Raw genomic sequence first — 24,311 nt, 5'->3', positions numbered from 1 at the left:
AAAAGCCTTCCCAGGGCAGTGACATTGGAAGTGACTTTGCAGGTTGAGCAGGATTTCTTCACCACAGACACTCTGAATACATCAGTATCACTTTCCCATAAACAAATATAGTTCCTCTATTCTGTTGTGTTTTTAATATTTTTTAAATTTCCCAAGTTATATATCCTCACTGAAAAAAAAAACTTTTTTTTTCAGATGATACCATATTCTGCAGAGGTAACCACTGTTTGGAGTTTGGTTGTACGTCCTTTCAGATTTTTTTACACACACATACACATAATTCGACCTCTCTCTCTCTCTCTCTATATATATATATATATTTTTTTTTTTTTAGATATAATTCACATACCGTAAAACTCACCATTTGGGGTGTTCCCTTGTGGAGCAGTGGGTTAAGGATCTGGCATCCCTGTAGCAGCTCGGGTTGATGCCGTGGCATGGGTTCGATCCCTGGCCGGGAACTTCTGCATGCCACAGGTAAGGCCAGAAAAACACAAAAAAGTCACCATTTTAAAGTGTACATTCAGTGGTTTTTAAAATACGTTCACAAGTTGTGCAACCATCACGACTGCCTAATTCCAGAACATTCCATCATGCTGAGAAAAACCTCTATTCCCACCAGCAGTCATGCCCCTTACTCTTATTTTCTGTCTGTATGAATTGGCCTTACTGGACATTTCACTTAAATGCAGTCAGACAATATGTGACCTTTTGTACATGGCTGCTTCTTCTTTCTTTCTTTTTCTTTTTCTTTCTTTCTTTCTTTCTTTTTTTTTTTTTTTTTGCCAGAGAAATGCTTATATTTTTAAATATTTGTGTTTCTTCACTCTATCCCAAAAAGTGATACTATCAGAGTTCCCGTCGTGGCTCAGTGGTTAACGAATCGGATTAGGAACCATGAGGTTGCCGGTTCGATCCCTGGCCCCGATGGGATTAAGGATCTGGCGTTGGGTTAAGGATCTGGCGTTGCCATGAGCTGTGGGTTAAGGATCTGGTGTTACCATGAGCTGTGGTGCAGGTCAAAGATGTGGCTCGGATCCTGCGTGGCTGTGGCTGTGGCATAGGCTGGCGGCTACAGCTCTGATTGGACCCCTAGCCTGGGGATCCTCCATATGCTGTGGGTGCAGCCCTAGAAAAGACAGAAAGATTTAAAGAAGCAAAAGTGATACTATCAAACTAGAATGGAAAAATATTCACGTTTGGTGCCTAGCTTCTTTCACTTAGCACGTTTTCAAAGTTTGCCCACATTACAGCAAGAGCTACGCTCTTTTTCATGGATGAATATACCTTACTTTGTTTATTCATTCATCACTTGGTGAACATTTGCACTGTTTCCAGTTTTTAGCTAATATGAATAATGCCGTTAGGAACATTTGCGTATAAGTTTTCTCGTGAACGCATGCTTTCAATTCCTTGGGGTCTACACCTAGGAATTGCTAGGTCACATGGAAACTCTATTTTAACTTTTTTGAGAAACTGTTAAACTGTTTTCCACTGTAGCTGCACCAGCTTAAATTCCCACTGGCAAAATGTGAGGGTTCCAATCTCTCTACATTCTCATGAATAGTTGCTTTCTTTCTTTCTTTCTTTTTTATTCTAGCCATCCTTGTGGGTGTGAAGTGATATCTTTCAGTTTTGATATGCATTTCCCTCATGACTAATAATACCGAACATTTTCAAATGCTCAGTGGCCTTTTTTTTTTCTTTCTTTCTTTTTATGGCCGGACCCATGGCACATGGAAGTTCCCAGACTAGGGGTCGAATTGGAGCTGCAGCTGCCGGCCTACACCACAGCTGCAGCAATGCCAGATCTGAGTCATATCTGTGACCTACACCACAGCAACGATGGATCTTTAACCCACTGAGTGAGGCCAGGGATCAAACCTGCATCCTCATGGATACTAGTCGGGTTCGTTACCACTGAGCCGCAACAGGAATGCCGGAATGGCCATTTTATATACTGTCTTTGGAGAAATGTCTATTCAAATTCTTCACCCACTTAAAAAGCTGGGTGGTCTTGAAGTTCCCGCTGTGGCTCAGTGGTTAACAAACCAGACTAGCATCTATGAGGACGCAGGTTCCATCCCTGGCTCCGCTCAGTGGGTTAAGGATCCGGCGTTGCTGTGAGCTGTGGTGTAGGTTGCAGACACGGCTTGGATCTGGTGTTGCTGTGGCTGCAGCTTAGGCGGGCAGCTGTAGCTCTGATTCGACCCCTAGCCTGAGAACCTCCATGTGCCACTGGTGCGGCCGTAAAAGGACAAAAGACAAAAGACAAAAAACCAACCAACCAAACAAACAAACAAAAAAACCCAAAAAAACCTGGGTTGTCTTTTTATTGTTGAGTTACAAGAGTTCTTTATATATTCTAAATACAAATCCCATATCAGAGCAATAACTTGCAAATCATTTATCTCCCATTCTGCGGAAATAATTTTTTGGTTTTTTTAGCCCCGAGATGAGTTCCTAAAATACAGTGTTCCGTAACTTGTTCTTTTTCTTCATCATGGGCCTCCTTCAATGTCAGGAGAAAGCTGTCTCATTATTTCCCCCCCACCTTCTTTCTTTCCTTCTTCATTCTTTCTGGCGACTGCATAGCTTTCCATTATAGCTGTACTAGAGTTTACTGGACTAGTCCTCTGCTGAGCTTTAATATGTTTTAGGCTCATGGGCAGATGATATGAAAATGCAAAGCAGGCACAGGAAGTGTCTCTAACCTGCTTACACTTCCTCTCTGAACCCGTGTGGTTTCACAACCCTTCATGCACAGTCCTCCCATCACCACCCACCCCAACCCAGTGTCAGCAGCCTGGTGCCTCGGTGAGAAAGTTCCATTGCAAGAGGCCCTAGGGGCTCTATCATTTCCGCCTTTCACCCTGTCTGGGTTGCCAGCAAATCCCAGGGGCCCTCTGAGACTTCGCCTGGGTCTGGTCCCTCCAGAAGCTTCAAAGATGAACTCCTGCATCATCGTGATGAGGCTGCTGCTGTCCGGGCCTTTTCTCTTTGGTAGGCAAGGGAGGTGGGGAGGGGAAGGGACCTGTGCCTGTGACCAGGGAAACTGCAGGGCTTTGTGGAACCAGAGTAAATGTGCAGCTGTTCTGAGGGTAGGATGGGCCATTGGTAAAGCGAAGCACAGGAAGTCTGGAGGAAGAAGCCGGAAAAGAAAGCATGGGCAAGATATGAAGGAAAAGACAGAGAAGGGAAAGAAAGGTGAGAATGATGAGAGATAGGGGAGAGGGCCCTTTAAACAAGGTCAATGGTTAATGGGTCCCTAGAGCTGGTCCAGGATCTGGTCCCTCTCAGAGAAGCATCACCTCTCTGTGCCATCTTAGGCAAATCCTTTACCCTTTCTGGGCCCCAGTCTCTCCATGTGAATAAAGGGCAGGACGAGCATCTCTGATACCTAGGATGCTTGAATATTAGCCTGAGGCGTGGAAGGAAAGCAGGGCGGGAAAGGAGTTTGGGACTTTCAGATGACGCCTAGGCTCACTGAAGTGAGGGATGTCACGGGGGAATTTGAGATCTAATAGTTAACGGGAGAGGGTGGTCCATGGTCCGGTGGGGAGTGAGGGAGCATTAGATGAGAGCATGGAGGAAGCGTCACAGTATCAAGGGATCTTGAACTTTCACCAGGAGGAAGTCTGAGACCAATTATCTGATTTTCAGGGTAACTGGCCCTCAGGCCTAAGGGAGAAGTGGACACATAGGAAAATGTATCCGCCTTGGGACATTCTGACTGCCTGGTTAGGGTGGGGAGCGGTGGCCTTCGCTTTGCTCCTCCACCTTCTCATTCGTCTTTCTTTGCCGAGCAAACAAACGGGAAATTGTGTGTCTTTCCCAGGCTCTGGCGCCGCCAGAGGTCTGGGTAGGAAGGCATCCCTGCTTCCATATTTGCTGGAGTCCGAGCCCTCAAGGAGCGGGCCAGGGAATGGCTTCCACCCCTGCTGCTGGGGACCCCCCGGGGAGGAGAAAGCCAGGTCCTTGCGGGTCTGGCCGCCCACTTGGGGCACTTGGACGGCAGCCAATCAGCGCCCCGCACTCCAGGGCCGGGGGGTGGGGTTGGGGCGGGGTTGGTGGTCCCTGACCGGAAGTGGCTGACAGGCTCCTGGTCTCCCACAGCCGCCGCCTGGAGCTACAACCTGGACGTGCGGCACGTACAGCGCTTCTCCTTCCCACTCGCCGGCAGGCACTTTGGGTACCGTGTCCTGCAGGTTGGAAATGGGTGAGCTGCCCCCCGCAGGCCCTCCCTGCCCTGAGCCCTGGCAGTTTCTAAACAGTCCTCTGAACAGTTTCAAGGAGTCCGTGGTGGGATTTCCAAGAATCAGGAGCAGGGCCATGGGGTAGTAGGATAAGGACCATCCATCGTTAAAGTGCCATAAGTGCCTAAATCCAAGAGAAAATGTATCACCACCCCTAAAACGCTTTGCTACACTTCCAGATTCCCCATTCTCTCCCAGACTAAAGGGTGCGCTCCTTGAAGGCAGGGATTCTGTTTCTCTTTCCAGCCCCTTACCCCATCCCTAGTACAGACCACAGCCTAGCACAAAGCAGTTAGGCCATAAATGAGTTGAGTTGATGGCTAATTGAATGAACTCGTAATGTGACATTCTGAAAAATCATTCTCTGGACCTCTGTTTTTCTGGACTGTTAATAGAAAAGATCTTTAACTTTTAAGAATTGTGACATTGGACTTTTTTTATCTGGGATTAAGTAGGGAAAAGGTGGGGGCTGAGAGATGGGGAGTGGCTGCTTTGAGATACCTTGTGGGGGATCTGAACCCCCTTAATAGGTAGGATGTGGGTGACCAACTCCATCTCACAAGTGAGATTTCTCATCAGGGTTTTCGTGGGAGCTCCAGGTGAGGGGAACAGCATGGGAAGCCTCTATCAGTGTCAGCCAGACAATGGACAATGCGTGCAAGTCACACCGAGTGGTGAGTAACTGGTTCGGGAGCTGGGAGGAATGTCAGGAAATCAAGGCTGGCCCTGCCACACCTGGATTGTCTAGGTTCCTTCAGACCAATCTTCTGGTGCCAACAGGTTCCAACTATACCTCCAAGTACTTGGGAATGACCTTGGCGACAGATCCCACAACTAACAGTCTTTTGGTAAGAACTTGATAGAGTGTGATATTGGTGCCTGTGAGACTTGATGCTCAAAAAGAGATATTGAAAAGAAGGGAGAGGAGTTCCTGTCGTGGCGCAGCGGAAACGAATCCGACTAGGAACCATGAAGTTGCGGGTTCGATCCCTGGCCTGGCTTAGTGGGTTAAGGATCCGGCATTGCCATGAGCTGTGGTGTAGGTCAAAGACATGGCTCAGCCCTGGCGTTGCTGCGACTGTGATGTAGGCCGGCAGCTGTAGCTCTGATTCGACCCCTAGCCTGGGAACCCCCATATGCCATGAGTATGGCCCTAAAAAGACAAAAAGACCAAAAAAAAAAAAAAAAAAGAACTACTTTGCTTTGGTAACAAGCTGGAGGTGGGGAATGAGATCAGGGGATGACAATTCTGAAGGTCCTTGTTCTTAGCTGATGATGCCCAAAAGACACCACCACAAGAGCAAGCACCAACCCTTTAAAAAAAAATCGTTGCTTCCTGGAGTTCCCTTGTGGTGCAGTGGGTTAAAGATCTGGCCTTGTCAAGGCAGTGGCTGGGGTGGCTGCGGTGGTGCAGGTTCAATCCCTGGCCCGGAAACTTCCACATGCTGCAGGTGCCGCCAAAAATAAATACAATAAATAAATAAATAAATAAATAAATATTTGCTTCCTTTTCAGGCCTGTGACCCTGGGCTGTCTCGGACATGTGATCAGAACATCTATCTAAGTGGCCTGTGTTACCTCTTCCACCAGGGCCTGGGGGGTCCTGTGCTGCAAGGGCGCCCTGGTTATCAGGGTAAGGATCTGGGGATCCAGTGGGTAAAAATACCTCCAAATGGTGGCTTCTTCCTGGGAACTGCACAGACAGGTCAAGCCCTTGCAGGCCCTTTAACTACATCTCTCTGTGTCTGGCCCCTGCAGAATGTATAAAGGGCAACGTGGACTTGGTATTTCTGTTTGATGGATCAAACAGCTTGAGTCCCGATGAATTTCGGAAAATCGTGGACTTCATGAAGGATGTGATGAAGAAACTCAGCAACACTTCCTACCAGGTAAAGGTATTGGATAGGATTCCTGGTGGTAGGCACTAGATGCCTCCCTGAGCTCACTCAAGGCACTCAGGAATCATCTAGAAGGCCATGGTTCTAGAACCTAAGGGCATGGGCCTCGGCTGCCAGGATTCTCCCTAATTCTCATTTCTGTTTCATTTTGGCTCTTGCTTCCCTCTTCTCTTACTCTCTGGCCTGGCGCCCTCAGCTTCTTTGCATCACATGGGCCTGTGGAAAGCTCCCACGCTCACATGTGAAAGTTTCTGGAGGGTTTTTTGGTGGGTTTTTTTGCCTTTTTAGGGCTGCACCTGCGGCATATGGAGGTTGCCAGGCTAGTGTTCGAATCAGAGCTGTAGCCATCGGCCTACGCCACAGGCACAGCAATATGGGATCGAGCTGCGTCTGCGACCTACACGACAGCTCACAGCAATGCTGGATCTTTAACCCACTGAGTGAGGGCAGGGATCGAACCCGAGTCCTCATGGTTCATTGCCTTGGGTTTGTTACTGCTGAGCCACAACGGAACTTCTGGGTTTTTTAGCTTTGTTTGTTTGTTTTGTAATCTTTCTCTCAGCCAACCCCTCCCTCTGCAAATTCCAGTTTCTCAGAGACAGATTCTGACTGGCCTTGTCTCAGGCCAGTGGTCATCTTTGGCCCAGCCAGTTGTACCCAGGTTAGCAGGGTCACTCAGACGGCTGCCGAGAACCATCTCTGTTGGTGAGGTAGGCAGACCCGGAGAAGCAGAGCCCAGCAGATAGCATTCCATGAGAGATTCAAGGCTAACCTGATTTTATTTCTATATGTTTCTCTACCGCCTCTTTTTTTTTTTTTTCTTTTTCCCAGGGCCACACCCACGGCATATGGAAATTCCCGGACTAGGTAGGGGTCGAATCAGAACTGCAGGTGCCAGCCTACACCACACCCACAGCAACACGGGATCCAAGCTACACCTGCTGCCTACACCACAGCTCACACACAACGCTGGATCCTTAACCCACTGAGTGAGGCCAAGGATCCAACCCACATCCTCATGGATACTAGTTGGATTCATTTTCACTGAGCCACAACCACAACTCCCTGTACAGCCTCATTTTGATAAGAACGATTGGAGGCAGGAATGCGGAGTAAGGTTGCCCAGGTCCTGCATAAGAAGGGGAAACTAGGCAGTTCCCGTCGTGGCTCAGTGGTTAACGAATCTGACTAGGAACCATGAAGTTGTGGGTTCGACCCCTGGCCTTGCTCAGTGGGTTAAGGATCCGGCGTTGCCGTGAGCTGTGGTGTAGGTGGCAGACGTGGCTCAGATCCTGCATGGCTATGGCTGTGGTGTAGGCCAGGGCTACAGTTCTGATTGGACCCCTAGCGTGGGAACCTCCATATGCTGCGGGAGCAGCCCTAGAAAACACACACACACACACACACACACACACACACACAGAAGGGGAGACTAGGATGAACAAGTGGGAGGAGGGAGCGACATTTCACATCTTCCTTCTTTTTTTTTATCCCTAGTTTGCTGCTGTTCAGTTTTCCACAACCTACCATACAGAATTTACTTTCTTGGATTATGCCAAACAGAAGAACCCGGATGTTCTGCTGAATAATGTCCAACACATGCGCGAGTTGACCAACACCTTTGGTGCCATCAACTATGTTGCGTGAGTTCCCTTTTAAGAGCGAGCCCATCTATTGGTCGGTCTGTGTGTATAAACGTCTTCAAGTTGAGGGTGTAGGAACCCCCCAGGTGGCTTCAGCACGGGGCAGGTTCTTGTAAGAATTCACGTGGAGGAGCTCCTGTTTTGGCGCAGCGGACATGAATCTGACTAGGAAGCATGAGGTTGCCAGTTCGATCCCTGGCCTCGCTCCGTGGGTTAAGGATGGGGCGTTGCTGTGAGCTGTGGTGTAGATCACAGATGCAGCTCAGATCCTGCATTGCTGTGGCTGTGGTGTAGGCCAGCGGCTACAGCTCTGGTTAGACCCCCTAGCCTGGGAACCTCCATGTGCTGTGGGTGTGGCCCTTAAAAAAAAGAAAAAAGAATTCAGGGGGAGCAATTTGATTTTATTTTATTGTCTTTGTAGGGCCGCACCCGAGGCATATCGAAGTTCCCAGGCTAGGGGTCCAGTCAGAGCTGTAGCCGCTGGCCTGCACCACAGCCACAGCAATGCCAGATCCAAGCCTCGATGGTGATCTACACCACAGCTCACGGCAGCACCAGATCCTTAACCCACTGAGCGAGGCCAGGGATCGAACCTGCATCCTCATGGATACGAGTCAGATTCATTTCCACTGAGCCACAATGGGAACTTCAAGTGGAGCAATTTTAGTCCAGCTTCTTTTGGTCGTCACAGGACTCTACACCAACTAAATCTCAAAGGGAGATTCTTGAGAGGATGCTCACGAACTTTCGGGACAGAGAATGTTGCCAGGCCTCTTGAGGGATTAGAACCAGGACTTGGAAAGTGATTATGGCTGATGGCAGCCGAGGTAGAGTCACATCTTAAATGGGTATCACCTTTTGAAGTCACCATAGGAACCCAAATCTCAAATTATTTTCGAAGAATTCTTTGAATTGCTCATAAAGGCAGTGTATTCAGAGTTCCCGTCATGGCTCAGCGGTAACAAACCTGACTAGTGTCCATGAGGTTGCAGGTTTGATTCCTGGCCTCGCTCAGTGAATTAAGGATCTGATGTCACTTTGGCTGTGGTGTAGGCTGGCAGCTACATCTCTCATTTGACCCCTAGCCTGGGAATATCCATATGCCTCAGGTGCGGCCCTAAAAAGGTTAAAAAATAAAACAAGATTTTAAAAGTCATTGTATTCAAGTCCCATATAGGAAACTAGCATCTCCTGATTTTTTTTTTTTTTTTTGGCCACTTATAGCATACAGAAGTTCCCAGGGCCAGGGATCAAATGCACACCACAGCAGTGACGACACCAAATCCTTAGGCTACTGGGCCACTAGGGAGCCCCATATTTTAAAAATCTACTACAGAAATTTTTTTTCCCAGAGTTGGAGTAGATTGTTATGTTCAAATTGAGGCCTAGGTGAACATAGTTGGGCTGTGTGTATATGTGTACATTCCCGTTGTGGCACAGCAGTAATGAACCTGACTAGCATCCATGAGGATGCAGGTTCGATCCCTGGCCTCACTCAGTGGGTTAAGGATCCGGCGTTGCTGTGTGCTGTGGTGTAGGTTGCAGATGTGGCTTGGATCTGGTGTTGCTCTGAGCTGTGGTGTAGGTCAAAGACATGGCTCAGGTCCCTCGTTGCTGTGGCTGTGGTGTAGGCAGGCAGCTACAGCTCTGATTAGACCCCTAGCCTGAGAACCTCCGCATGCTGCTGGTGCGGCCCTAAAAAGACAAAAAAAAAAAAAAAAAACAAAAAAAAACAGGGGTCTTTCCTTCAGGAGCTTAAAGTTTAGGGAAAACCTGACACAGAAACAATTCTCTTTGATTTTCTAGGAGACTTGCTGTGGCAGAGATCCACAGGCAGCCTGGCAATGGTAGGGGAGGCAGAAAACATGTTATATGAACTTTCTCTAGAATCATAGTTTTCCAGTTTTCTGTTGCCATAGAAACCCATCCTTCCACTGAAATTTCACCTAGACCACCAGCATATCTACATGATAAAAGCGAAGTTGCCACATGGTTGAAATGAGAATAGAAAACCCAAGCCCTTGCTCCTGCGGTGGCACAGTGCATGAAGAGTCAGACTGCAGTGGCTCGGGCTGCTGTGGAGGCAAAGATTTGATCCCCACCCTGGCACAGTGGGTTAAAGGATCCAGGTTAAAGGATCTGGTGTTTCCACAGCAGAAGCTCAGATTCCGTCTGGTGTGGGTGCAGCCATAACCAGAAAAGGGCAGGGAGGGAGGAAGGAAGGGAGGAAAGAATAGAGAAAGAGAAAGAGAGGGAGAGAGAGAGAGAGAGGAAAAAAAGAGAGAAAGAAAGAGGAGTTCCCATCGTGGCTCAGTGGTTAACGAATCCGACTAGGAACCATGGGGTTTTGGGTTCAATCCCTGGCCTTGCTCATTGGGTTAAGGGTCCAGCGTTGCTGTGAGTTATGGTGTAGGTTGCACACGCGGCTCGGATCCCATGTTGCTGTGGCTCTGGCGTAGGCCGGTGGCTACAGCTCCGATTTGACCCCTAGCCTGGGAACCTCCATATGTCGAGGGAGCGGCCCAAGAAGTGGCAAAAAGACAGAAAAAAAAAAAAAAGAAAGAAAGAAAGGAGTTCCCGTGGTAGCTCAGTGGTTAGCAAATCCAAATCCAACTAGGAACCATGAGATTGCAGGTTCAATCCCTGGCCTTGCTCATTGGGTTAAGGATCTGGCGTTACCGTGAGCTGTGGTATACGTCGCAGACATGGCTCGGATCTGGCATTGCTGTGGCTGTGGTGTAGGCTGGCAGCTACAGCTCCAATTAGACCTCCAGCCTGGGAACCTCCATATGCCACAGGAGCAGCTCTAGAAAAGACAAAAAGACAAAATAAAAAAAAAAGGAAGAAAGAAAGGAGTTCCCTTTGTGGCTCGGCAGTTAACAAACCCGACTAGGATCCATGAGGATGCAGGTTCGATCCCTGGCCTTGCTCAGTGGGTTGGGGATCCCATGTTGCCTTGACCTGTGATGTAGGTTGCAGTCATGGCTCAGATCTGGCGTTGCTGTGGCTGTAGTGCAGGCTGGCAGCTACAGCTCCGATTTGACCCCTAGCCTGGGAATGTCCATATGCCACTGGTGTGCCCCCTTCCCTGCAAAAAAAGAGAATTTGGAAGGCAGGGGACACCCACCTGGGGATTGTGTGAAGGGCTGTTGCCATGGTGAGGGGGAGACCTCATGCGATTTGGGGGAGCCCCTCACATCCCTCCCTTTCCTGGACACAGGAGTCACGTGTTCCAGCAAAAGCTGGGGGCCCGTCCAGATGCCACAAAAGTGCTAATCATCATCACGGACGGGGAAGCCACCGACGGAAAGGACATCAGCTCCGCCAAGGACATCATCCGCTACATCATTGGGGTACGGGCCCCAGGCCCCTCCTGCTTCTTGGGTGCCATCTTCCCTGTTTTTTGTTTTTTGGTTTTTTTTTGGTCTTTTTGCTATTTCTTTGGGCCGCTTCCGCGGCATATGGAGGTTCCCAGGCTAGGGGTCGAATCGGAGCTGTAGCCACTGGCCTACGCCAGAGCCACAGCAACACGGGATCTGAGCCGCGTGTGCAGCCTACACCACAGCTCACGGCAACGCCAGATCGTTAACCCAGTGAGCAAGGGCAGGGACTGAACCCACGACCTCATGGTTCCTAGTCGGATTCGTTAACCACTGCGCCACGACGGGAACTCCTTCCCTCTCTTTCTCCTGAATCCAACTCCCCTTTCTCCCTGGGGCTGGGGTCTCACGCAAATGAAAGGAAAGGAATCAGCAGTTCTGGGCATGCTAGCGTGTCGCTTTCTGCTCCCCCACAGGTCGGAAAGCATTTTGACAACACGAAAAGTCAAGAAACACTTCACCAGTTTGCCTCAAAACCCGTGGAGGAGTTTGTAAAGATTCTGGACACATTTGAGAAGCTGAAAGATCTATTCACCGAGCTTCAAAAAAAGATCTATGACATTGAGGGTGAGTGACAGACCCCAGGAGAGAGGGTTTGGGGGGTTGAAAACAGAAACTCACCTGGGACATTAGATCAGAGACACACGGAATAATAACGGGCACTACATGACATTGTAGATCCACTGTGCTTCACTTTGAAAAATTTAAAAAGAGGTGTTCCCACTGTGGCTCAGAGGGTTACAAATCCAACTAGTAGGTAGTTCCCTTCATGGCTCAGCAGTAACAAATGTGACTAGTATCCATGAGGACATGGGTTCAATACCTGCCCTTGCGTAGTAGGTTATGGGTTAAGGAGCCGGTGTTGCAGTGAGCTGTGGTGTAGGTTGTAGACCCAGCTCAGATCTCGTGTTGCTGTGGCTGCTGGCATGGCTGGCAGTTGCAGCTCTGATGATTTGACCGCTAGTCTGGGAACTTCCATATGCCATGGGTGCAGCCCTGAAAAACACACACACACACACACACACACACACATAAACTGTCTCTTAGTTATCTGTCTCTCACACTAAACTCTGAGGTCTACTGTGGAGAGCACTGTGCCTGCTTTTCCTCTACTGGATCACTGGCACCAAATATTTAGTGGCTCTGAATATTTACTCAGTGAATAAACAAGTCTTCATAACACTTGTTACATTTCTTAAAAGCTTACAGATAACAGGCCCTTTTTTTTTCTGGCCACGCAAGTTCCCCGGCCAGGGATGGAGGCCTTGCCACAGCAGTGACCTGAGCCTCCACAGTGACAATGCTGAATCCTTAACCTGGTGGGCCACCAGGGAACTCACCACAGGCACTTCATCTCTATCATTGCATCTCTTCATCTCAGTATCCTTGCAGAGCTGCTGGTATTATTTTTACTTTATTAATTCATACCGGCAACACCCATGGGACGGACACTACCAATCAGATGATACGGTCAACAGAGACCTCATGTTCAAGATGGATAAAGAAAGACGGGTGTTCCCATCGTGGCGCAGTGGAAACAAATCCAACTAGGAACCATGAGGTTGTAGGTTCGATCCCTGGGTTAAGGATCTGGCGTTGCTGTGAGCTGTGGTGTAGGTCGCAGACGTGGCTCAGATCCCATGTTGCTGTGGCTGTGGTGTAGGCTGGCAGTTGTAGCTCTGATTTGACCCCTAGCCTGGGAACCTCCTTATGCCGTGGGTGCAGCCCTAAAAACCAAAAAAAGAAAAAGACAATAAAGCAGTTCCCAATGTGGCACAGCGGGTTAAGAATCCAGTTGCAGTGACTTAGGTCACTGCAGAGGTGCAGGTTCAATCTCTGGCCCAGTGCAGTGGGTTAAGGGATCTGGCATTGCTGCAGCTGCAGTGTAGGTCACAGTTGCTGCTCGGATTCAGTCCCTCTCCTGGGAACTTCCTTATGCCCCTCAGCCGTAAAAAAAAAAAAGAAAGACAGTTAAATGTAAACAAAGAGGATAATTAAAGATTGTAATAAGTGTTATAAAGAAAATGAATAAAGTGAGAGTTCCCTGGTAGCCTAGTGGATTAAGGATCTGGTGTCGTCACTGCTATGGCTTGGGTCACTGCTGTGGCACATGTTTGTCCCTGGCCCAGGAATTTCTGCATGCCACAGGCACAGCAAAAAAATGAATAAAGTGACGAGACATTTAATGGAAAGAAGCCACTTTATTTATTTTTTTTTTCTTTTTACAGCTGCACCTGTGGCATATGGAAGTTCCCAGTCTAGGGGTCAAATCAGAGCTGCCACTGAAGCCTATGCCACAGCCATAGCACACCAGATCCTTAATTACTAAGTGAGGCTGGGAATTGAACCTGCACCCCCGCAGAGACATTGTCGGGTCCTTAACCTACTAAGCCATAACAGGAACTCCCAGGAAGAAGCCCCCCTGCCCTTTTTTCACTTTTTTTTTTTTTCCGGGCCGAACTCTCAGCGTAGGGAGGTTCCCACGCCAGGGATCAAATCGGAGCTATGGCTGCTGGCCTCCATCACAGCTCACAGCAACGCCAGATCCTTAACCCACTGAGCGAGGCCGGGGATCAAACCTGCAACCTCATGGTTCCTAGTCGGATTCGTGTCTGCTACGCCACAACGGGAATGCCAAGAAGCCGCTTTAGATGAGCTTTTCAAGGAAGGCCTTGAAAAGTCACTCTGAGATGACTTTTGAGCTGAAACATGAACGATGAGAATCAGCCAGCCATACGAGGAGTGTGGGAAGAGAGTATTGTCATCAGAGAGAAGATTGAGTGCAAAGGCCGAGGGATGGAGCCGGGCAAGGCATGTGGGAGGAAGGGGAAAAATGCTCAGTGTGATAAAGTGTGAGGAGTAAGGAAGGAAGAGGGTTGGAGAGTAGGCAGGGCCTGGCAGATCCTCAGGAGGACTTTGGATTTTAGTCGACAGTCCAATGGGGAGTAGTGAAGGGTTTTGAAGAAAGAGAAAGATGTACTCTGGGAGTTCCTGTTTCTGGCTCAGTGGAAACGAATCTGACTAGGAACCATGAGGATGCAGGTCCGACCCCTGGCCTCGCTCAGTGGGTTAAGGATCTGGCGTTGCCTTGAGTTGCGGTGTAGGTTGCAGATGAGGCTTGGATCCCGCGTGGCTGTGGCTGTGGCGAAGACCAGCAGCTACAGCTCCGATTCGACCACTAGCCTGGGAACCTCCATATGCCGCAGGTACAGTCCTAAAAAGCCAAAAAAAAAAAAAGATGTGGTCTGATATATACTTTTGGGGACCACTCCAATGGCATGTAGAAGTTCCAGGGTCATACATGGATCAAACCTGAACCACAGCAGGAACCAGAGCCACAGCAGTGACAATGCTGGATCCTTAACTCACTGAGCCACCAGGGAACTCTCTGATATGCATTTTTAAAAAAGATTACTTGACTTGCCCTGTAGATAAAAGGTATAGAAAGAGGAAGAATGAAGAGTTCCCATTGTGGCTCAGGGGATTAAGATCTTGAGATGGTGTCCGTGAGGATGCGGGTTCGACCCCTGGCCTCACTCAGTGGGTTAAGGATCTGGCATTGCTGCAAGCTGAGGCGTAGGTCCCAGATACAGCTCGGATCTGGTGGTGTTTGGGTGTGGTATAGACTAGCAGCTGCAGCTCCAGTTCAACCTGTGGCCCAGGAACTTCCAAATGCCGCAGGTTCGGCAGTAAAAAAAATAAATCAATAAATATGAAAGAGAGAGAATGAAGTCAAAGAGACCAAATTAGCAAGCTCCTGCATTAGTCAGGCAGGTGAGGAGGATGGCGCCAGCCAGTGTGGTGATGATACAGACAACTCAGGGCAGGTGGGGGGTGGGACAGGACAGATGTGTTTTGCAGGTAGAACCATCCTGATTTGGTCAGGTGCCAGAGGCAGAATGGAGGGGGAAAGGGAAGAATCCAGATTGATTCCTGGGCTTTAAGAGTGAGGGGAGGAGTTCCCGTCGTGGCGCAGTGGTTAACGAATCCGACTAGGAACCATGAGGTTGCAGGTTCGGTCCCTGGCCTTGCTCAATGGGTTAAGGATCCGGCGTTGCCGTGAGCTGTGGTGTAGGTTGCAGACGCGGCTCGGATCCCGAGTTGCTGTGGCTCTGGCGTAGGCCGGTGGCTACAGCTCCGATTCGACCCCTAGCCTGGGAACCTCCACATGCCGCGGGAGCGGCCCAAGAAATAGCAACAACAACAACAACAACAACAACAACAACAAAAGGTTCATGCTCTTTCTACCCGGCCTGCAGGTAGACACTGTGTTTTTCTCAGTCCTTCCGTGAATGGCCCTGTTTTCACTGCTCCCTGAGTCTTGGCCCTTTCTCCCTACTTCATCCCTCAGGCACAAGCAAACAGGACCTGACATCCTTCTACATGGAGCTGTCCTCCAGCGGGATCAGCGCGGACCTCAGCAAGGTGAGCAGTGGACCCGCGCAGGGGGCTGAGGGAGGTGGTGGGGACACCGCTGACCTTTTCGTCTCCCTCCCTGGGCAGGGCCACGGCATCGTAGGGGCTGTCGGAGCCGAGGACTGGGCTGGGGGCTTCCTCGACCTGAAGGCAGACCTGCAGGGGGATACATTTGTTGGGAATGCACCACTGACACCAGAAGTGAGGGCGGGATATTTGGGTGAGTACTTCTCTTTTCTGCTGGGTTCTTTTGGTTGTGGGGAACCAGAGTGGCTCAGACTGACTTTCAAAATAATAATGAAAGCGGCGTTCCCGTTGTGGCTCCGTGGAAACAATCTGACTAGTACGCATGAGGATGCAGGTTCAATCTCTGGCCTCACTCATTGGGTTAAGGATCCAGCATTTCCGTGAGCTGTGGTGGGTCACAGATGTGGCTGGGATCTGGCGTTGCTGTGGCTGTGGCAGAGGCCAGGGGCTACGGCTCCAATTCAACCCCTAGCCTGGGAATCTCCTTATGTGGTGGGTATGGCCCTAGAAAGACACACACACAAAAATTTAAGCTCTGAATTTGTTCATGCTGTTTGCTTGATCCGATCCGTGCCTGAGACCTACACTATAGCTCATGGCAACGCCAGATCCCTAACCCACTTTGTGATGCCAGGGATTGAACCTGCATCCTCATGGATGCTAGTCAGATTTGTTTCCACCGAGCTACAACAGGAACTCATAAATAAGGTTATAATACTCTTCCTTTTCCCCTTAATAACCCCTCACCTGGGTATCAATCATGTTTTTATTTTCTGTGTTTTATGACACAGTATTTTGACATTTTGCCTCCTTGCTAACCCTGGAGAGACTGCCCCTCCCAAGGCTAGCTGATTCCTACAGGTAGCAAACAACTTACCTGGGAGCAGACCTTCCATACACCAACTAGAAGATCCAGAGCCAGCATCCCCAACCCCCCCTTTAGCTAACTTTCATGCACCAGGCTGAAATTAACCCTGACCTAAATCACCCCAGGCCCAGATGCTAGACAACTGAAGACCATCCCTGTAGCCCAGAACTCCCACATCTTTCAAAACCATCCAATCTTTTTGTTTGTTTGTTTGTCTTTCATTTTTTTTTTTTTTAGGGCTGTACCTGTAGCACATGGAGGTTTCCAGGCCAGGGGTCCAATCGGAGCTGCAGCCACCAGCCTACCCCACAACCACAGCAACGCGGGATCCGAGCCGCGTCTTCAGCCTACACCACAGCTCACGGCAACACCGGATCCTTAACCCACTCAGCAAGGCCAGGGATCGAACCCTCAACCTCATGGTTCCTAGTCAGATTCGTTTCTGCTGTGCCATGACAGGAACTGCTCCCACGTCTTTTTCTCACTCACTTTCTACGGTTCTAAGGAAGGAAGATCAGATTGGGTCAGTGAGTCGTCTTCTGAATCAGGGCATTCCTATGGCGTGACTCCTGGCTCTCCCCGAGTCCCTGCTCCCTTTGCTGCAGCATTTCCTCTGGCACCTCATCAATTTGGAACAGAGAGCAGGGAACCTCGACATAGGATTTGTGAAATATGAAGATAACCTCAAGTGTTATCTTGGAGCAGGAAATGTTTTCAAGTCTCTTGCTTTTTTTTTTTTAGTTGAGATATAGTTGATTTATAGTAATATATTAGTTTCAGGTGTATGGGATAGTGATCAGAATTCTTACGGTTCTATTCCATTTATAGTTATTATAAAATATTGGCTATATTCCCTTTGCTGTAGAGTCAGCACTCTTTAGTGTTTTTATTAGGCTGTGTCTCCATGCTGATTGATCAGTGTTACCTCTCCAGAGTTTTTCGCTGAAGCACATTTTTCATCTTCTCTACCAATTCTTTTTATGAAGAAATCGTCAAACTTTGAGAAAAGTTAGTAGTACAGTGAAAACCAATGTACCCTCCACCTGATTTATCAGTTGTTAGCATTTGCCATATTTGCTTTATCTCTGTGTATATGTATATTATTATTTATATTATTATCTTTATATACTTATATTACCCCATCAGTCAGATTCTCCAGAAAAACATAGCCAATAAGGATATATCAATATCCGTATCTCTATATACGTATGTTATTCTTTCTCTCACTCTCTCTTTTTTTTTTTCCTTTCTAGGGCTGCACCCACAGCATATGGAGGTTCCCAGGCTAGGGGTCAAATGCTGACAGCCTATACCACAGCCACAGCAACGCCGGATCCTTAACCCACTGAGTGAGGCCAAGGATCGAACCTGTGACCTCATGGTTCCTAGTCAGATTTGTTTGCACTGCACCATGATGGGAACTCTTTTTTTTCAGGGCCACTCCTGTGGCATACTGAAGTTCCCAGGCTAGGGGTCGAATCAGAGCTGAAACCTCTGGGCTACACCACTGCCACAGCAGTGCCAGATCCAAGCCACACCTGCCACCTGAACCACAGCTCATGGCAACACTGGATCCTTAACCCACTGAGCAAGGCCAGTTATCGAATCTGCATCTTCATGGATGCTAGTCAGATTGTTTCCACTCAGCTACAACAGGAACTCCTGCCCCCCACCCCGCTTTTTTTTTTTTTTTTTGCTTTTTTTTAGGGCCACACCCACAGCATATGAAAGTTCCCAGGCTAGGGGTTGAATCAGAGCGACCCCTTGAATCAGTAATTCAAGGATCTGGCTTTGCCGTGAGCTGTGGTGTAGGTCACAGATGCGGCTTGGATCCCGCGTTGCTGTGGCTTTTGCGGAGGCTGGTGGCTACAGCTCTGACTCGACCCCTAGCCTGGGAACCTCCATATGTCGAGGGAGCGGCCCAAGAAATGGCAAAAAGATAAAAAATTTTAAAAAAGAAAAAGAAAATAAAAAGAATGTAAATAAGAGTTCCCGTTGCAGCAAAGTGGAAACAAATCTGACTAGGAACCATGAGGTTGCAGGTTTGATCCCTTGCCTCGCTCAGTGGTTTAATAAGCTATGAGTTGTGGTGTAGGTAGCAGATACAGCTTGGATCCTGTGTGTTGCTGTGGCTGTGGTGTAGGCCGGCAGCTGTAGTTCCAATTAGACCCCTAGCCTGGGAGCCTCCCTATGCTGTGGGTGCGGCCCTAAAAAAGCAAATAAATAAATACATCCCCAATACTGCATGGTATATGCTTGTAAAAAAGAAAAAAAATGTAGGAGTTCCTGTCGTGGCTCAGTGGTTAACGAATCCAACTAGGAACCATGAGGTTGCGGGTTTGATCCCTGGCCTTGCTCAGTGGGTTAAGGATCTGGCATTGCCGTGAGCGGTGGTATAGGTCCCAGACGCGGCTCGGATCTCGAGTTGCTGTGGCTCTGGCGTAGGCTGGCTGCTACAGCTCCAATTAAACCCCTAGCCTGGAAACCTCCATATGCCACAGGAGCAGCCCTAGAAAAGGCAAAAACACCAAAAAAAAAAAAAGTAAATACACATATCACTAGTCTGGGAACTTGCATATGCCGGGGGTGTTGCCCTTAAAAAAGAAAAGAAAGTTTCCTAACTGCAAGCCCCTGGCTCTTTCTCCTCAGGTTACACAGTGACCTGGCTGCCCGCCCGAGGGACCATGTCACTGCTGGCAGCTGGAGCCCCCCGGTACCAGCATGTGGGGCGGGTGCTGCTGTTCCAAAAACCAGAGGGCAAAGGACCCTGGAGGCAGATCCAGAAAATAGATGGGACCCAGGTGAGCATGGCCCCAGGGGCATCTGCCGATGAGGGGCTGTTGTGACACTAGTTAAGCAAGCTCCCTGCTGTCTTCTGAACACTCATTCCCCTTGCTGTGCACAGGCCTTGGGCTAAGAACTGTCGCATTGGTCTGGAGTAAGCTTGGCCTTGTCCATTGACCAGTTTAAGAACCGAACCTTGGGAGTCCCCATAGTGGCTCAGCAGGTGAAGAATCTGCAGAGTATCCATAAGAATGAAGGTTCAATCCCTCATCAGCTCGGTGTGTTAAAGCTGTGGCAGTTCAGATCTGGTATTGCTGTGGCTGTGGTATAGGCCGGCAGCTACAGCTCTGATTCCACCCCTAGCCTGGCAACTTTCATATGCTGTGGGTGTGGCCCTGGAAAAGAAAAAAAATGGACCTTGGAGAACCCCATGTGTCTTAATTCATCCAGGCTCTAAGTGGGATCCAGAACTTGAACCTTCATTGGAGGGCTTGGAGTAGGATGGATTTGGCACAGCTGATGGGGGGGGGGCGGTCCTGCTCATGGCTTCTTCTTCAAACGTCTTCTTCTCCCTGCAGATTGGCTCTTATTTTGGAGGCGAGCTGTGTGGTGTCGACCTGAACCAAGATGGGGAGACAGAGCTGCTACTGATTGGAGTCCCCCTGTTCTATGGGGAGCAGAGAGGAGGCCGGGTATTCGTTTACCAGAGAGAACAGGTGGGGACCAGGTCCCTGAGCGGAAGGTGTGGGAGAAACAGGCTCCCAGGGCTTCTCGGGTCCCAGTTATTCTGAAAGCCTTTCCCCATCTGATCCTGTGTCAGTCAGACCCTTAGAACAATAGACGAACAAGAGCAAAGCACAGCGGGTGAACCGCGTACAAGGCCCAGACGATTTATACATACGGTACCTGATTTGATTCTCTTAACCACCTTCTGGGATGCTATGAGCTTTTTATTTTTAGGGCTGCAATGCAGCATATGGAGGTTCCCAGGCTAGGGGTCGAATCAGAGCTGTAGCTGCCGGCCTACGCCAGAGCCACAGCAACGCAGGCTCCAAGCAGAGCCTGCAACCTACACCGCAGCTCACAGCAACACTGGATCTGTAACCCACTGAGCAAAGCCAGGGATTGAACCCACATCGTCATGGATACTAGTCGGGTTTGTTACTATGGAGCCAAGATGGGAACTCCATGAGCTTTATTTTACAAATAGGAATGCTGCAGCTCAGCAAGGCTGGGTACCTTTCCAAAGGCACTAAGTCGCACATATAGCAGCGATGGAGCTGGAACGTTGGGCCCAGGTTAGTCTGAAGGCACCGTTCCAGTTCTGCGAGGGACCACATCTAACATTCCTATGGTCCTCTTTTTCTGGGTGCACCCACAGCATGCAGAAGTTCCCAGGCTAGGGATCGAACCTGAGCCACAGCTGTGACCCAAGCCACGGAACTGATGCAGGATCCTTAAGCCACTGAGCCGCACAGGAGCTCAGCGGGGTTCTTCACATATACAATACCTCCCCCAGGAAAAGGTCACTGGGTGACAGAGGTGGGCCCTTTCACCTTGCTCCCTCCCAGGTGGAGTTCCAAATGATCTCAGAGCTACGTGGGGATCCCGGCTACCTCCTTGGGCGATTCGGAGCAGCCATCACTGCCCTGATGGACCTCAATGGGGACGGGCTGACGGACGTGGCTGTGGGAGCCCCTCTGGAGGAGCAGGGGGCTGTGTACATCTTCAATGGGAAGCCCGGGGGGCTGAGCGCCTGGCCCAGTCAGGTGAGGTACCCTTCCTGCCCTCAGAACCCATTTCCAGGCCCCTGGAAGCCTCCGAGCCCTTGACCCCCGCCTCCCCAGCCCGACTCCTCCGGCCCTTCAGCCCCCTCCCCAGCGTAACGTGAATTTCTCTCCTGGTCTCAGCGGATAGCGGGCACCCAGATGTTCTCAGAAATTCGATGGTTTGGACGCTCCGTCCACGGGGTGAAGGACCTTGGAGGGGATGGCCTGGCAGATGTGGCGGTGGGGGCGGAGGGCCACGTGATCGTGCTGAGGTAAGAGCCCCCCCCCGCCCCCCCACGTCCTCACCCGTGATCCTTTCAGCTCATCCTCTAAGCAGTTTCCGTGCATCAGGCATCGTGCTGAATGTTTATCGACATCAGTGCATTTGGTGTTCAGCCCAATCCTGTGGGCTTGGTTCCCGTGTTACACTGGCTTCAAGTCTGACTCCAGGTTAAACCGCTGCTATTCCGTGACAGACGGGGATTTGAACTCAGGCTTATCTGAGAGGCCTGTGATGGCTTGAGAACCTGGGGACCTTCACTGAAGTCCAAGCTCTGCCATTTCCTTCTTGGGTGATCTTACTTGTCACTTAGCTTCTCAGGAGCTCAGTTTCCTCATCTTTGAAATGGTCGTGGCATTTCCTGCCCAACCCACAACGTTTTTTGTTTCGTGTTTGCTTTTGAGGGCTACACCCTCGGCATTGGAAGTTCCAGGCTAGGGGTCAAATCAGAGCCACAGCTCACGGAGATACTAGATCCTTAACCCACTGAGCGAGGCCAGGGATCGAACCTGCATCCTCATGGATCCTAGTCGGGTTCGTTAACCACTGAGCCACGAAGGGAACCCCCCTGACCCATGTCTTAGTCATGGGAAGCCTGCTGCAACGTTGTATGGTGAATGTTTATTGATCATCTACCGTGTCTTCAGTACTGAACCAGGCATTGCATACAAAGTATGTGTAGAGGGAAATATATAATAAAAAATAAAAGGGAAAAATAAAAATCCTTATAAATGAAAGTAAATAAATAAAAGGAATTGGAGTTCCCACTGTGGCACGGTGGGATCAGCAGCATCTCCAGAGCACAGGCTCAATTTCCAGCCCCAGCATGGTGGGTTAAGTTTCCTGTGTTGCCGCAGCTGCAGCTCAGACCTGATCCCTGGTCTGGGAACTCCATGTGCCACTGGGCAACCAAAAAAGAAAAAATAAAAAGAGTAAATAAGTACCGTTGTGGTAAGTGCCATGAGGAACATTGAACAGGGTTCTGCCACAGAAAGTAACAAGGAGGAGTTCCCGTCATGGTGCAGTGGAAGTGAATCCGACTAGGAACCACGAGGTTATAGGTTCGATCCCCAGCCTCACTCAGTGGGTTAAGGATCCAGCATTGCTGTGAGCTGTGGTGTAGGTCGCAGACGTGGCTCAGATTCCGAGTTATTGTGGCTGTTTCGTCTTGCAGAAATCTGGGGTAAGGCTTTTCTATGCAGAAAACCCATGAGGCGCCTTGGCTGTAAGGCAGCAAACGTGTGACATGTTCGAGGTGCTGAAAGAGGGGCCGTGTGGTAGGAAGTAACTGGAAAGGCAGGCCTGGACGGGGGAAAATTGGATTTTATTCTGAATATCATGGGGCATCATTGAAAATTTATCAGCGTGGTATGATTTTTCTTTGGGAAAGCTCATTTTTGGAAGTTCCCGTCGTGGCTCAGCAGTTAACAAACCCGACTAGCATCCATGAGGACTCAGGTTCAATCCCTGGCCTCGCTCAGTGGGTTAAGGAGCTGACGTTTCCATGAGCTGTGGTGTAGGTCCCAGACGCGGCTCGGATCCTGCATGGCTGTGGCGTAGGCTGACAGCTACAGCTTCAATCGGACCCTTAGCCTGAGAACCTCTGTGTACTGTGGGTGGGGCCCTAAACCACAAAAAACAAACCAAAAAACCCCTCACTCTTGTGTATGGAAAATGGGTCAGAAAGGCTGCTGGGGAGTTCCCGTCGTGGCGCAGTGGTTAACGAATCCGACTAGGAACCATGAGGTTGCGGGTTCTATCCCTGCCCTTGCTCAGTGGGTTAATGATCTGGCGTTGCCGTGAGCTGTGGTATAGGTCGCAGATGCGGCTCGGATCCTGTGTTGCTGTGGCTCTGGCGTAGGCCAGTGGCTACAGCTCCGATTGGACCCCTAGCCTGGGAACCTCCATATGCCATGGGAGTGGCCCAAAGAAATAGCAAAAAGACAAAAAAAAAAAAAAAGAAAGGCTGCTGGGATGAGCTGAGGAGCCCTGATGAATTCACATTATTATTATCATCGTGGCAAGGAGAGAGTGAGTCTGAGGTCTTCTTTAGGGAAGGCGAGTCCCCTGGACTCTGACAGCTGGAACCCCACGGACTGGGGGTTGCAGCTGAGGCAGAGGGAGAGCATGGGCTGTTCCCCACCCTGCAGCTCCCGGCCTGTGGTGGACATCAACACGACCATCGAGTTCTCCCCGGCCGAGATCCCAATGCACGAAGTCGAGTGCTCCTATTCAACCAGCGACCAGAAGAAGGAAGGCGTTGACCTCACAGTCTGCTTCCAGGTCAAGTCTCTCATCTCACAGTTCCAAGGTCAGTGCTGTCCCCCTGCTCCCCAGCGCTGCTGCCTGCCCAGGGCCCCACGATCCGCCACCATTCACCTCCCGCCCTTCCTCCCCGCCCAGGGCCCCTGGTTGCCAACCTCACTTACACTCTGCAGCTGGATGGGCATCGGACCAGAAGCCGGGGCTTGTTCCCAGGAGGGACCCATGAACTCAGCGGGAACACAGCTGTCACTTCAGACCAGTCCTGCATCAGATTCAAGTTCCACATCCCGGTAAGGGAGGCTGCAGGGCTGCTCGGGGCAGGGATGCTGCAGATGAGCCGACCTCATCGGGAGTGAGTCGGGGTGCCAGGCCGGTTCCATCATTGTCCAACTCAGGTCGTCTTGATCTCCCTGTGCTGCCGTTTCCTCTCCTGTACAGCAGTAGTAACGATACCTTCGGCACGTTTTATTCCAGTCCTTAATTCTATGTGCATAGACATTTTTAACATGATTACAATTGTAAACTTTTTTTTTTTGGTCTTTTTGTCTTTTTAGGGCTGAACCCTCGGTGTATGGAGGTTCCGAGGCTAGAGGTCCAATCAGAGCTACAGCTGCCGGCCTACACCACAGCCACAGCAACGTGGGATCCGAGCTGCATCTTCAACCTACACCACAGCAACACTGGATCCTTAACCCACTGAGCGAGGCCAGGGATCTAACCCGCTC

The 24,311-nt window shown here is 49.8% G+C and overlaps 1 protein-coding gene across 4 annotated transcripts in view; it reads left to right on the top strand.

Moving 5' to 3' along the window:
* Positions 1–2,781: 2,781 nt before the first annotated feature.
* The window catches only part of ITGAL (integrin subunit alpha L), a 39,937-nt gene continuing 18,407 nt past the window's right edge, over positions 2,782–24,311 (top strand). The window contains exons 1-17 of one of the 4 annotated variants that reach the window (XM_047780075.1): positions 2,782–3,003; positions 4,117–4,219; positions 4,836–4,930; positions 5,037–5,104; positions 5,772–5,889; positions 6,015–6,145; positions 7,652–7,797; positions 11,018–11,150; positions 11,594–11,744; positions 15,529–15,602; positions 15,681–15,813; positions 19,138–19,289; positions 19,851–19,988; positions 20,844–21,041; positions 21,183–21,313; positions 23,472–23,632; positions 23,725–23,876. In XM_047780075.1, coding sequence (XP_047636031.1) covers positions 2,949–3,003; positions 4,117–4,219; positions 4,836–4,930; positions 5,037–5,104; positions 5,772–5,889; positions 6,015–6,145; positions 7,652–7,797; positions 11,018–11,150; positions 11,594–11,744; positions 15,529–15,602; positions 15,681–15,813; positions 19,138–19,289; positions 19,851–19,988; positions 20,844–21,041; positions 21,183–21,313; positions 23,472–23,632; positions 23,725–23,876 — 2,139 coding nt within the window. In that variant the 5' untranslated portion in view covers positions 2,782–2,948. Of the gene's footprint in view, positions 3,004–3,043; positions 3,208–4,116; positions 4,220–4,835; positions 4,931–5,036; positions 5,105–5,771; positions 5,890–6,014; positions 6,146–7,651; positions 7,798–11,017; positions 11,151–11,593; positions 11,745–15,528; positions 15,603–15,680; positions 15,814–19,137; positions 19,290–19,850; positions 19,989–20,843; positions 21,042–21,182; positions 21,314–23,471; positions 23,633–23,724; positions 23,877–24,311 lie in introns of those variants that run through there. The other 3 variants (XM_047780072.1, XM_047780073.1, XM_047780074.1) reach the window with 3 other exon arrangements.

The sequence above is a fragment of the Phacochoerus africanus genome, chromosome 5 (assembly GCF_016906955.1).
Source record: "Phacochoerus africanus isolate WHEZ1 chromosome 5, ROS_Pafr_v1, whole genome shotgun sequence".
Classification (NCBI taxonomy): domain Eukaryota; kingdom Metazoa; phylum Chordata; class Mammalia; order Artiodactyla; family Suidae; genus Phacochoerus; species Phacochoerus africanus.
Note: the sequence above shows the minus strand (reverse complement) of the source record. Positions and strands in the feature narration are given on the sequence as shown.